We start from the raw sequence: 13,895 nt of genomic DNA on the forward strand, positions 1-13,895 counted from the left end.
AGGTCTTTATATGTTTCTCTACTCAGCAGAGGAGAAGATATTGTTGCTGTTACAAAAATGTTTATATTGTAAAAATATTGTAAAGTAATGTTAAACATAATTTTCAAACCTCAAAATAGTTATTATAGTATCTATATAACTATAGTTATAGTATCAAAGGTGCATAAAAGCGTATTCAGCTCTGAAGCTCCCCTTGGAATGCAGATAGTCTCCATGAAATTCAATCTCCGCCATATTTCCAGAAGAATGCCACTTAAACAGCTGCTGGCCTTTAAACACAGTGGTCTTTAAGACATCCATGTCCCTGATCTGAGGAGGACACACAAGACAAAGTAGTGCAGCAGTTATTACACGTTTTCCTGTTGAGTTCAGAACATCATACTGCAACAAAAGCACATGTTAGAAAGCCCGTCCGCACCATAATGTATGAAGAGTGGGAGTTGGTGGAGTTGAATACTAATCCTATGTGCAGTGCTTGGATTCTGATCTTCACTGAGGGAGGGGCATTGATGAGGACTCGACAGGTGTGGTTGGTGTCGGACGTTGTTGGATTCTCAAAGACGCCACTTGGGGAAAACAGCTGAATGTCACAATCTGTGGGGCACAGTGACAAGACACGGTGTGTTTGGTGGGACGGGGGCGGGAGGAACACCTGCACAGTCACAAACTGGTTAATATTTGTTGACACTGTGTCACGTTCTCGTTAAACTCTAAAGTCATTTTTTAAGCAGTTAAAAATACTAAAAGAAAAAGATCATCTTCCAAACTCATGGGGGAGGTGAAGGGTACAGAATAAAAGCACAGTAAGATATAATTCAACAAAACAGCTTGATCTATTGTAGCTGAATCAACGGCACAAGCAGAGAACAAGCTTTTAAACCTCACAGTGGTTTCAGCTTCACTGTATTTATTGCAGGGCTTTTGTATTGGATTGCATTAGACTGCGCGAGTGTTAACAATATTGCATACATCCCTCTAGGTTCAGTTCTGAGCCTTTGTGTTGCAATAGGCTTTAACATTAGACTCAATTCTCCTTGGTTGCATCCATTCCGTAAAAAGCAAGCGAAGCTCGCTAAACTTTAACTCTCACCGTGATGGTGGCTCTTCTTTGTGTTCTTCTGTGAATTGTAGGCGAACACGACCCCATTCCCAGATGTGAGCAGGTGTTGACGCACTAGCAGGATGTTGGTTCTGGTTGTCAGTTCACTACCTGCTACCTGCTCGCACTTCCTCACAAACGCCAGCCGATCAAAGAATGCAACACTCTCCTCTGTAGAAACACAAGCACAGAGTAGCAGACATGTATTTACCCAACACAAGACGCTTCATCGTATTTCATAGAACTTACTTCTTTTGCAGTTCATGGACCCAGATTCCACTTTAATATGGATGACCTCATCTAGGGGTCGACCTATGGATATTGTGCAGCGGCCGGTGACGTCTTTCAGGTCCACTATGCCTGATTCGTTCAGGAGTAGCTGTCCACACAAACCTGGTGAAAAGCAGACACTGTATTGACGGTCATGCCGCTCGCACTGAGTAGAAGTGAGGAGATGAGACTGATGTGTGCTGACTGGGTTTAGGTGTTGGGATGGCTGTTGTGGTCATCTGTGGGACGGTGATTGCCTCCGTTGGACTCAGAGGAAGATGGCTCGCTTGAGTGTGCGCCGCGGTGGCCACATCTGAGGTGGGCAGTACGTCTTCGCAGCTGTCCACGTAGCAGCCCTGGATGGTGATGGGCTTGGGCATGTGCATACACAGCAGAGGGCTGAGGGGCTCCGGCTTGGAGGGGCCCATGCAGGACACAGCTCTGGACTGGATCCCATATCCACAGGGAACTGAACACTGCAGAGCAAGGCGACACGGCGGAGATTGTCTGTAGTTAATCTGTTCATATTGTAAATAGTTTACTTAACGTTATGAGCCACATGACCGGGGTTGATGGAATTTGTGAATTGGATGGTGTCAGACTGCTCACAGCGTTAGGAGCATCATTCATAAATATACATCAGTATGACACACAGTAAATGGGATTCACATGAAACAGAACCAGAGAACGCTTTACATTTCTGCTTGAAATGATCATACATAATTAAAATAGATGATCAAAATATCTGCCAACTTGATCATTAATCAGTAGTTTTTATGAATCAATCTCATCCTCATTTCTCCCCTGTGAAGTGTACCTGGCTCCATGGTTTCACCTCCCATCTAAAGGTGCAGACCTGCACCAGGCAGGGCACTGTGGCGGCTGGTCTGACTGCTGCACGGCAGTTTTCCTCCGGCACCAGGCTCTCCTTGCCGTGGACATACTGGACACAAGACAAGGTCCTCTGAGCTACACCCAAATCACAGGACACCGAGCAGGGCGATGTCCTGAGCACCTTCCACCTGGACAAATGACAGTGATGCTTGAATAATTTTTGCCTTGATATGATTTCATTGTGTTTGTGTGTGTGCGTCTGTGTGTTTGTGTGTGATTGACCTTGCTGGGCAGCTGTGGGTGTTACATGAAACCACCGCTGTCGGTTTGGGAAAGTCATGGCACTCCGAGTCCTCCACCACCTCCTCCTTCCCCTCTGTTTCTCTAGCACAGTACAGCACCCTGTTGGCCACCCCTCCTCCACACGTTACACTGCAGACTCCTTGCTTAGAGCGCCACCTGGTTGTTATAAAATATATTTTGCTGGAGTAATTTTCAAATGTTTTCACGCCATACATACTTTCTCTAAACATCACACACCAATACTCAAATACTCCAGTCTGTCTAGTGTAGTGTCTCACATGGGAGGGCAGGGATGTGTGTTGCAGGTCTCAGACTGAGGAGGAGGTTTGGTTGAAGCATCACAGTGGAAGTCAGGCACCCCCAGTCTGGTCTGGTGATCCACACAGGAAAACCACACCTGCAGGGTTCCTACATAAGCATCAGGCTTTGGTTGACATTAGCTGATGAAGACATGCTGTTTGTGGGTGAAGAGGGGTGTATTTTTTCACTTACCATTGCCGCAGGTCTTTGAGCACTGGCTGATAACAGGACTCCAGACGTACACAGGAGCCTGTCTGGAGCGTGGCATCACGCCAGACTTAAGAATGGGCTCTTCCTGGTCAAGAAAGACAACCTTCAGACATGTTTCAGGCATTTTGAAACAAATACATGGAATTAGTCTTTTGTTTTTCTTACCTCTCCCTTAGATTCCCACCCAATGGGACAAACATCGACCACACAAGGCACAAAATCAAGCGGTTTGAGCTGCTTTGAACAAAAGCTTTGATCCACTTCAACATCCTGACCATCCTCTGGCCGGACACATGACACGTTGCGCTCTGCCTCTCCTGGCCCGCACACTGCCGAACATTCCCCGGGCTCTGACACAAGCCATCTGTAAACAAATGTACAAAATCTAATATTGTTAGTGTTCAAACTGAGGCAGCAAAGTGTAATGATCGGCAGTACAGTGCAGACTTTATACCTCGCAGGACAGTGTTGCAGGTTACATTTTTCAACAGCATTTGGAGCTGTGTCAGGTGGGCATTCAGAATCTGGAACCTTTACCACATCGGCTTCGTGTTTCTGAACACATCTCACGGGACGCACTCTCTCTCCTCCACCACAGGAGCTACTGCAAGGCCCAAATGTCCCTGCATCCCACCTGTGAAACAGTAAATTATTCATGTGTGCCCATTTGAGCTGAGCTGTACGCATCTGTCAGTCCATAGCAGGGCAGTGTGAACCTAACCTGGGGGGACAGGGTGGCAGCTGACAGGTTGTGTGTGGTGGTATGGACGGAGGATGTGTTTCACAGTTGTGCTCCTCCAAATGGTTGTTGGTATCTTCATCTACACAGACATACACATGCTTCTGTTCACCTGTAAAAGGTTCATGTGTGTAGAAAGAAAAAAATACTATTAGAAACACCTTCAATCAGATGATCCATGATTCATTCGTGAGTTTTAGGATCTTTTTTAACATTTCTACACCTTACCGCATTGCTTTATTGTGAACACACATGCTCACGCACAGGTTTACAGGACTTAATTGCAATATCCTGAATAATTACTTCAATGTTTTTAGTTTATAGTCTTAATTTAGGTGATTCACAAAGGAACAGCACACAAAAAAGCTGAGACTATAATGTACAATCATTTGTCTTTTTCAGTATGACTCATGATTGAACAGCTGCTTACCTGATCCACAGGAGACGGAGCAGGGTGTTGTGAACAGAGTCCATTTCCCTTTAGGTGTGATGTCTGTCGAGTCACTGTTTCTGACAGGCACATAGAAGTGGTAGCTAATGTTTGGATTTGTTTTCTCGCCATATTCTTTCCCATACTTGCGATACACCTGCAAAGAGAAAAATGATTCAGTGATGTTGAAGAAAGTCATTTTTTAATTAGAATGAGACATGAAGTCTTTTTTTTTTTCTCCCCTGACCTGCACGCTCATCTCCTCCAGCAGCGGTCCAGGCAGCAGCAGCTCCTCCATCTCTGGCAAAAGGTCAGGGGTCAGGTGGAGGTGGTACTCCAGGCAGTTATCATCCAGTGGGGAGGGGTGGGTCATATTCAGCGCCATGCTGCCCCCCCCAGACACAATGTACCTATCCCCGACCATTACAGCTGAGGACACAAATTCCAAAACACAACTCCAAGTTTTAGTCCTGTTTATGGAGATGTGGAAACGTGAATCTCGTGTAAAAAGACGACACTCACCCATGTGAGTGAAGAGAGGAGCTCTGTTGACAATATGAACCTGTGTGGCGTTCATCGGAAGAGAGATGAAGGTGGTGTACTCTGAAACAGAAGGCAATCAAGTATAAGTGAATTGATGACAATACAGGAATCTGGGCTTTGCTATCAGTACTATATAATTAGTTAAGTGTATTGTCTAAAACATGTCTGAGAATAGTGAAAAGCAGGGGTGTACAAACTCCGGCCCGCGGGCCAACTGCGGCTCGTGGTCCAATTTTCATTGGCCCGCAGGAAATTGTAAAAATGTATTGGAACACGGCCCACACATGGAATTAGTGCTGTGTTGTACTTCTTAGTCTCACCACTAGGTGGAGCAACTGTCTTGAACGAGGCAGCTTCTCCATAAAATGAGTAATAGAAGAAGAAATGTGCTACAGGTGACCCAAGATGGCAGAATTAAGGAAACATAAGAGAGTAGGTGTAGAAAGTTTCAGATGTGGTGTGCAATGAGAGCACAGCTGATAACTAATGAAGATCACTTCTGCTTTACGGAGGAGCTGCTTGATGTTAGCAGTCTAAAGAGCACCAGGACAGGTGAGGATGTTTCTGAAGCTGGGCCAGGTACAGTTGGCATGATGGGACTTAAATGGGAGGAGCTGTGTGGAGGTACGACGGATGGAGCTCCAGCTGGGACAGGTGAGCAGAGAAATGGCCTCTACGGTGTCCGCCGAGGGTCAAGAAAGTGGAGGTAAGGCTGTTAATTCGAGCACTAGGGCTCTAACAGACTATTTCAAGCTTCCCTCTCTGGTGCTGGTGCTGGGGGGGGAGGCACTAATGGAAAGGCTGTTTTTTTCTTGACTCATGTTCAGTTATCAAGCAGAATTTACCAATATTTGATTGATTTCTACCTCTAGTGGATTAAAGTTAGCTTTAGCTTTAATCCAAGTTTTTCTGTATGTGGCCCTCAGTGAAAACAGTTTGGACACCCCTGGTGAAAGGTGTCTATGTTTGTCTGACAAACAGTCTAAACCATAAAAGTATTCAATTAATCCAATTCGTATAATCCAAGAAAAGCAGACAATCATCACATTTGAAATACACGATTCGGATATGAGTGTTTAATACTTTTGCTTAGTGAACTATTTCAATGAGTAATTCAGCAGCGTTCACACTAATTCATTATTAAAATTCATGCTCTGTCACTGAATGTTTGCTACCTCTGGCCTGACCGCCGGTGTAGGAGTCAGAGGTCAAACTGCAGGACGATCCATCTCCACTGCACACCCCACACACATCCCTCACTTTCCCAGAGTGCAGCACGCCGTCACATCCAAACAGCTGATTGGAGGCAAACAGTGATTTTAAAAAACAGTGTGAAAGACTAAGTTAACATCTGCTCTGTGGCGTGCTTAGTGTCACTTAGTCATTACTACCTGGCATTTCCCTCTTATACAAGCAGCTGTGGAGCCAAAGGGAGGTGGACCGTCTGACTCACAGCGGGTCCCATCCACAAACTGAGAGCCGCGGCTCACTATGAAGTTTTCGCCATGCGACTGGCACATGTGTCTGCACTGCTCATCCCCTGTTTATGACGAGAAGAGATCACAGCAAAAGAATGTAATAGAGATAAAGGTTCTGGCCCTCAGCATGTGGTACAAGAAGAAGACGTTTTCTGTCTGTGCCCACCTTGTGCAAAACCTACAGCAGGGATCCAGGTGTAGAAGGAGGCAGTGTTTGGCAGCAGGTAGAGGGGGTGGAGGTCTGTTTGGGAACACTGCTCTGCCATGAAATCCAGCTGGGTGCGCTCACACGGCTGCAACAACATGTGTGGTAAGAAAAGAAAAAAAACTTCTCTGGCTTGTTGATGGTGTCTGAATGCACCGCTGACAGGTTTCAGCCCCAAACCACTTTAAATGCTTTCTGGGCAGTACTTTTTTTTTTTCTCATCTAGAATTGATTTCGAGAGTAGCTCACTTTGCCCCAAGCTCATGGTCTCACTTTTGAATATAAAAACTTTGCCCCTATGGTCTCTGAGCCGTCCTATGAGTGCTTATGTTTTCAGTACTACTGTGGGACCATTCTGGGTACAATGGATCACTGAGTAAATAGTTGATGTACTGTATGGAGGCCCACTGTAAACATGGCCTGTCAGAAGTTACCTGATGGTGACAAAGTTCAGCTTCAATATCCGGTCCCTCGCAGTCATTCCCTCCAAACGCAGGTCTGAAAAACAAGACGTGACAACTATGTCATGGCAATATGCTGTAAAACAGCCTTATCGCATAAAGACCAGTCACAGGATCATCAGCACTGACTATGACTGATGCTTGCATTATATTTCTTACCTGGGGTTATTACATTTCCGTGTACGATGAGTAACTCCCCCGCCACATGTCCTTGAGCAGGGGGAGAACTCGGACCAGCTTGACCAGGACCCATGCACCACCACAGAGGAGCTGAGCTCATCTAAGGACACACAACGCCCCTTCAGACACCACTGGAAGAGAGGAGTATACCTTATGGAAAACACACTTGGGCCTTATGACACTCTGGGAAAATGACTGCACCAACATGACTCACTGATCTCAGAGACAGTACCTGATTAGGTGCACACTCTGTCCCGTCCAGCAGTGGAACCAGGAGACGTTTGCATGAGCTGTCATCATCAGGGTTAACGTGACAGGACAGAGCCCGACAAGCCGGCTGATGGAGAAGGAGACCAGTATTGTAAATATGACCAGAAATGGGCCAATAAAGTCCATATTTTTGATGTAAAATGCCACCTAGTGGGAGCAGGCTGCTATCACAGGTGGATTACCAGGTCAGGGTTGGTGAAGGAGCAGGCTCTGGCAGTGCTGCCAAAAGCTATACGACACTGGTCATCAACTCCATAATATAGACCAGGTTTCCAGTTTTGTAGGGAGCCTCCCAGTGCAGGCAGGTCTTTGACACATTCAGCTTTCCCTTCACTGAGAGCATTAATACATGTGACATCATCATGTGACTTGATGACAACATCATCTTGTCCAGACCACAGCAGATTTCTACACATTACGCAGAGAGCTTTTCTATATCTAATACATACAATTTTAAAGGATTTCAAATTTCAAATGTGAGAAGAGAGCCACCTAGAACAACCTGAGGTGAAAATACTCAGATATGATATGTAGATGAAATGTCCTCTCAACAGCGGCAGGGCTGCATGATGAATGAGAGGTGTAGTCATGCACAGCTGCCCTGAACAGGTTGGCCCACCTGAAGAATGTGAACAGCTGCTGCCTGCTGCAGGGGGACCAGGTCAGATCCACACTGTTGGAGCCTCCATCGGAGGCCATGATGAACCCGCTCCTGCTACAGGTGTTTCCCACTCCGTCGTGGTTGATTCCAAAACTAGTTAAAAGTGAATTCAATATAAAACGCTTGAATTTACTTTATTGTAGTGAGTTTTAAATTTGTCTACTGGGCGGCTTATGCCATGAAGCGATCTTAATGGAGTTGTTAAAATTGTCTGCCAATCACAGTCCAGTATAGTTACTGTTTGACTTTAGCAGACTCAAAGTAGGCCACTATAATATTTTAACAAAGCTGCATTAAATTGTGCAGTGTAATGAAATCTTTTACTAGGCTGTAATGCCACAGTAATTTAAATGAACTTTCCTGGAAGAAGCTAAAATAGGAATGTCTTGAAAGGACAAAGTGAATACAAGTAGTAACTCATTCATTGTGTATCTATTATTGGACATTTTATTCTCCATTTATGATTAATTGTTAATGGAAAGTGTTCTAACTGAACACTGCCAAGTATTTGGCGATGATTTGGAAATTACAGATCTGTAAAAGAAAGTGCATATATGCACTAATGTACATTTTAAACAGATATAGTGGATAATGTTTGACTCCACTTTACCTGTGGCCAATTTCATGAGCGATGGTGATCCCCAGGTCGAAGCCTGTGTCCTCTGTGATCACACAGCTCCATTCGCTGGAACAAGCCCCACCAAGCTGGGTTACACCCCTGACCTGCTTATTTCCATCGGGCAGCGCCAGGTCGTACCTGTTAGTGTAAAACATGCTTTGATCATCCATAAAATATCAAATAATCATCTGCTCACAATTTTTTTATTTTTTTTTTTAAAAAGCTACAAGCTGCAGGTTGCATACCTTGTAATGTACAACAGAAGATCAGCGTGCAGTGGATCGGTATCGTTTGAGGGGTTTATCCTTCTGCCCCAGTCACACACACTTCTGAGACATGAGGTTATGTTGGGGGACATTTGGATCTCTGGCTGGAAGAGCCAACCACAGTAACAAAAGTAAGATGCTGGTAATAAAACTGAAAGAAATTAATTTAAAGTTATTCCATTATTTCTCACATTCAAAGTCACTCTGAATAACAGCATTAGCTTAGGTCCTATAGATACACACAGAGGAGCTGTAGGATCATACTGCTTCTCAAACCTGGTCATTAACTTACATTTCTACTTGTACAATGAGCTCGGGTCAAAGCAGGGAGCTGATTACCTCTGGCTCTGACAGGATGATCATGCGGACCAGGTGCACCCTCATGTTGGCGCCCAAGGTCATGTCTCTCAGCAGCTCTGAGGCCTGGGTGGAAATTGGAATTTAAGTCAGGTTAATATATTTCAGGACGTTCAGAGTGTAATGGGGCTATTGCAGTGCGTCCTGTACATCTGGTTATGTAAACATTTCAACATGCAACATCTGAAGGGATTTTTTTCTCCCCTTAAACTTGCGTTGCCTTTTTTTCCTCAATATCAGTCTCATAGTGTTCGTTTAAGTTTGTTCCACTGCCTTTTCACATACAAATGGCCTGCGTTTAATAGAATACAGGCTGGTCAGCCGCGTTTTTTAACTGTGTTTGTGCTCAGACTTACAATGTTGAGGTTGGTGAGGACGTATCGTTCTGTGTCCTGCTTGTGCACCTGCTGCACATCAGGCCCCACCACCACCAGCAGTTCCAGATGTGTGATATCAGGCATCGGAGCTGAGCGACGCAGCCGCCCACTCACTGTGAACAAAGAAAAAGACACGGTACAGGCACTTCACTTGTGTATAGTACTCATTTTGGTATTTAAACAAGTGCTACGGTGTGTTTCACAGTGTATATTCACACTTCCCTACACTGGGACAGAAAGAAAGTAGTTCTCATTGCATCGATATATGAATCCTCAAGCTGTTTTTTACAATTCAGCCATAGATGCACGTACCTGAGTGGTCAGGAGGAGAATAAGGGGAGGAAACTGTGTCTCTTTGACTGGAGGAGTGCTGAGAAAGCTTTAAGAGGACACAAACAACAACACCACTTTTAGGTCCTTTGGGAGCAGCCTTGGGAACTAAATTTAGATCTGTGGCCCAAATACTGAATGAAAATACAAAACTATTTGGGAGCTTTTGTTTTTTTTAAGTGACTATTGCGTAAATCCTGTAAAACACAGTTGTGACTCTCTGCAGGCTGTGGGTTTTCACAGGATGATAAACAGTTTAAAGTTGAAGAGTTCAATGTACTTTGCAGAAGTCCCGAGCAGTGGAATCACTAACCGCAGAGCCCCTGTTCACCCGCAGCTTTTCCACCTACCTCGTCCAATGGAGAAGTCATTAGAGCGACGAAGCCAGGCAGCAGCAACAGCAGACAGAGCAGAGTCTTGAAAATCATGCTTCCAATTTTTCCTGTGAGTCAACCTGACTCGGGACAATATGCGATCCTCCTACTGAGCAGGACAGATTCCAGCCAAGGGGGTATGAGTGACATGTGTTTATGCAAACAGTAGGGACAAAGTTGATGAGTGACACACGTCATTTGCTAGTTCTTTCCAACTTTGGGACCAAGAGGACAGCTCTCATGGGTTGGGTTGGTTTTTTTTTTGCAGTATGACTCATTTGTGTGATTTCTTGCTTTTCGTCACCGAGCAATGAAATCAATTACAATCCGTTAAGACTTTTTGTACTTGAAACATTTCGATGAGGACAGACAATCAGTGCTGGCAGCTGCATGCTTTAGTTAGTCACCAAAATCCACATTTGGATCCAACCCATGTTTATATTTAGGCCTTTCACAGCTGCAATCACTGCTGAATTAATCCTCATTATGATAAATGCTCTTGTGTGTTGTTGCCTGTTGTGGCCATTAGAGGGCAGGCATGCTCCTGTGGATGGACTGGAAGAAACATGAGGGAGGCACACACACACACACACACACACACTTCTCCACGTGTGTAACAAAATAACATCCCTTGAGGCCACGACGGTCATAAAACTTTATCTAATGCTAAATTGCTTATTTAGAAGGCAGTAGATTCACAGTGGAAACAATAAAACAACATTAATCCAAGAATTGACAAGCGCCTTCCTCTGGGTCGTAGCTATAATTATTTTCTTTTACTGCTTTAAGTGGGCCAGATGAGCAATTTGTCTCTCCAGATTCAACTGTTCGTGATTTATTTTTATAATTTGGGAAATTAGAGAAGCCATTTCAAAAATATCATTGTGCGATGATAAAAATAAGGTGAAACTGGGCCCTACAGATTGTGTGCTACTTCTAACAGTTTGCTCTGTTGATTCATTTTCAGGCAATGTTTTCCTCCTGTTATGATAATGATACAAAGGTCTAGAAATAACCAGAATGTATGCCACCTTTCAGATAAACTCTTAAATGTTGTTTGGCCATGCTGCAACAAGGGTTCCTTCCCTTTCTTCTTCTCCTCTCCATCCCTGTCCTCCAGGGGTATAGTTTATCTCCATAAAGCTAGGATTCAAGCCCCATCTGCCAGTAGTCTGCCAGATATCTGCCCGTTGTCAGTCTGAATTAACAGCTGGGTGTCACAGGCATTACACCAACATTGCTCCTCCAATAAAACCTCAATGCCCTGCTGGATTTATGGAGCACAACAGACTGTGATAAGTGTTCCGTATCTGTTCGGAGGAGGGTAGGGATTGTATATTTATGATGTCTTAAATTATATATATCTAAGCATATGGGATGCTCAAGTGGGCACCACAGATGATGCCTCAGGAAAGTGTTGTTTGGTAGAGAGGAGGGAGGAAGTTGTTCATGGAATGAAGTAAATCACAGAAAACTGATGATCTCTCTGTTCGATAGATACAGTCACATTTTCTTCTTTGCTTGCAACGATTTTTTTTTTACTATACTCATTTTCTTGTCCAAATCAATAATTGATATCCTCCAAAGACTTCCAAATGGTATTTTTTACTTGTTACAACCTTTTGGATAGACATTTGGTTAACTAGGTTTTGTATTGTGAGGCACAACCTCTCAGTGTTTCATTCATGTAAAGTGGTTCTGGCTGGTACATTAAAAGGATTCTTATTCATCTGCTGCTCTTTGTCATTCCCTCCAACTGTCATGTCCGTGTAAAAGATTCATGTACGCAAAAACTGTTCACCTGCCTCTTTATGGCAGTCCATCGCCTAAATTCTTTTATCAGAATCAGAATTACTTTAATAATTATATATTATATGGACGATAAGCATCGATGCCTTTGACTGTATTTGTTTGACGGCACTCTTTAATCACAGTGGCAGACTGAGTGCTAAAATAATAAAATCTCTTGACTTTGACTGCGCTTTTTTTTTTTTTTTTTTATCTTCCAAGTTATCAATCGTTACTATAACTGGAGGGCCTTTGTTAAATCTAGCACAGCTTTCATGTCTGAGTCAATGAAGCAGAATTTTCAGTTAGGTGTGTGACTGCCAGAGTGATGGATCAGATGTTGAATCAAAGTTACAGCCATACATAAAAATATCACCATCAAATGGCCTCACAGCACCCATTTTTCAAAAACATGGATGTTTCTCTCAGTCGTCATGTGCTTTGTCTATCTATGAGCTGCTCCGTCTTCACGCTGTAATCTAAGAAAATCTGTAAACTCAAGAATGTTTCCTGCTGCTGATGGAGTTGTTACTGCCTCCTCGTGTTTTCGCTGCAAAGTAAGACAAATATGTGCTGATGGTATACTGTCAGCACTGAGATGATGACTCTCCCGCCTGTAATGCAGTACTGAGGATGCTAAATATTCAGTGGCACTACAGAATCTACAGATATGTTCCAGGCAGTGGTTTCCTCCCAGTGGTCCCCCAGCTGTTTTAGCATATGTCAGCATATCACGGTGATACAAAGACACTGCAGGGGCATTTAATGATGCCCCAGTGCTGATGATGATTTAATGATCATGGTGTGTGGTTCCTGATAAATGGCTAAATATCTGCGAGTAATTACACCGGCTCGTTTTCAGGGGAAGCGCTTTTGTAATGTGTGTTTGAATGATAGGGAGGAAGAGGAGAAGTGACTGTCAGTGTTTGATGCTCTCCAATGGAAATTCCATATTTTCTAATAAAGCTGCTAACGACCTACTCAGTAAAAAAAAAAGAAAGAATGGGAATTAGTGGCAACTTTAACACACTTCAGTGTAGCTCCTTTGGTCTCTGGAGAATGTGAAATGAATTGTATTTTCCTAAGGACTTCTATCAGTGATTAAGCTGCCAGCAAAACTTAAAAAAACAGCCGTAATTTATTGCATTTGCCTGAAAACACCCTCTCTTGTAACAAAAAGTTCATTTGTTTGATTAGAAATTAGAATTAAGCTCTATAGTGGACTAAATGGTTTGTGGTAAATTATTCTGCTCATAAAGTTTGTAATCTGAGTTTTGACCCTCTGTCTCTGACTACAACCCACATTGCTGGTGAGTTTTAGTTTAATGATGTGTCTGTATTCAATTCCACCTGCTTTCAAGTCAATAGCATAAAAAGATTAGAAATCTCCCATTAATTTGCCCCATTTTGCCATGGCCTGTTTTCTCCTGTGCTCAGCCCTGTTCCCTCCATTCCTATGAGACTACTGTAACTGCAGTTGGCTGCAATACGGGACTGCAGGGAAGGGCACAGAATACTAAGATGGCCAAGCCACACAGCCTACGTTTCCATCCAACCCTCCCATGAATGGGTAGAAAGCTCCTACTGGGCCGCAGGATGATGGTGTAGCAGTTGTGGATGGATAAATGCTATAACTGAACATCTGTTAGCAAATGGCTGATGGGACCAGAATTTTAATAAGCTGCCCATGAAAAGGTCTGATGCAAAGTTCGAACACAAGCCCGAGCAACAAATGTGATAAATTGGGACTTGTGGGGAAAAATGGCTTGTCCCTGTGTCCTTCATGTAGCCTAATAAGCAA

General features: G+C 43.8%; 1 protein-coding gene across 1 annotated transcript; it reads right to left on the reverse strand.

Moving 5' to 3' along the window:
• Positions 1 to 153: 153 nt before the first annotated feature.
• Positions 154 to 10,360, reverse strand: adamts13 (ADAM metallopeptidase with thrombospondin type 1 motif, 13). The gene is made up of 29 exons (XM_070834174.1): positions 10,283 to 10,360; positions 9,911 to 9,981; positions 9,582 to 9,711; positions 9,208 to 9,291; positions 8,848 to 8,972; positions 8,594 to 8,740; positions 7,942 to 8,076; positions 7,505 to 7,655; positions 7,285 to 7,389; positions 7,032 to 7,183; positions 6,846 to 6,909; positions 6,373 to 6,499; positions 6,120 to 6,268; positions 5,904 to 6,024; positions 4,708 to 4,788; positions 4,433 to 4,614; positions 4,186 to 4,342; positions 3,738 to 3,867; positions 3,471 to 3,650; positions 3,182 to 3,380; positions 2,999 to 3,101; positions 2,785 to 2,914; positions 2,486 to 2,662; positions 2,187 to 2,391; positions 1,575 to 1,845; positions 1,349 to 1,492; positions 1,091 to 1,270; positions 419 to 594; positions 154 to 309 (listed from the first exon to the last, which is right to left on the reverse strand). Exons 1-29 carry the CDS (start codon positions 10,358 to 10,360, stop codon positions 154 to 156), a joined length of 4,110 nt encoding a protein of 1,369 aa, XP_070690275.1.
• Between the last annotated feature and the right edge of the window lie 3,535 nt (positions 10,361 to 13,895).

The sequence above is a fragment of the Pempheris klunzingeri genome, chromosome 7, assembly GCF_042242105.1.
Source record: "Pempheris klunzingeri isolate RE-2024b chromosome 7, fPemKlu1.hap1, whole genome shotgun sequence".
Lineage (NCBI taxonomy): Eukaryota > Metazoa > Chordata > Actinopteri > Acropomatiformes > Pempheridae > Pempheris > Pempheris klunzingeri.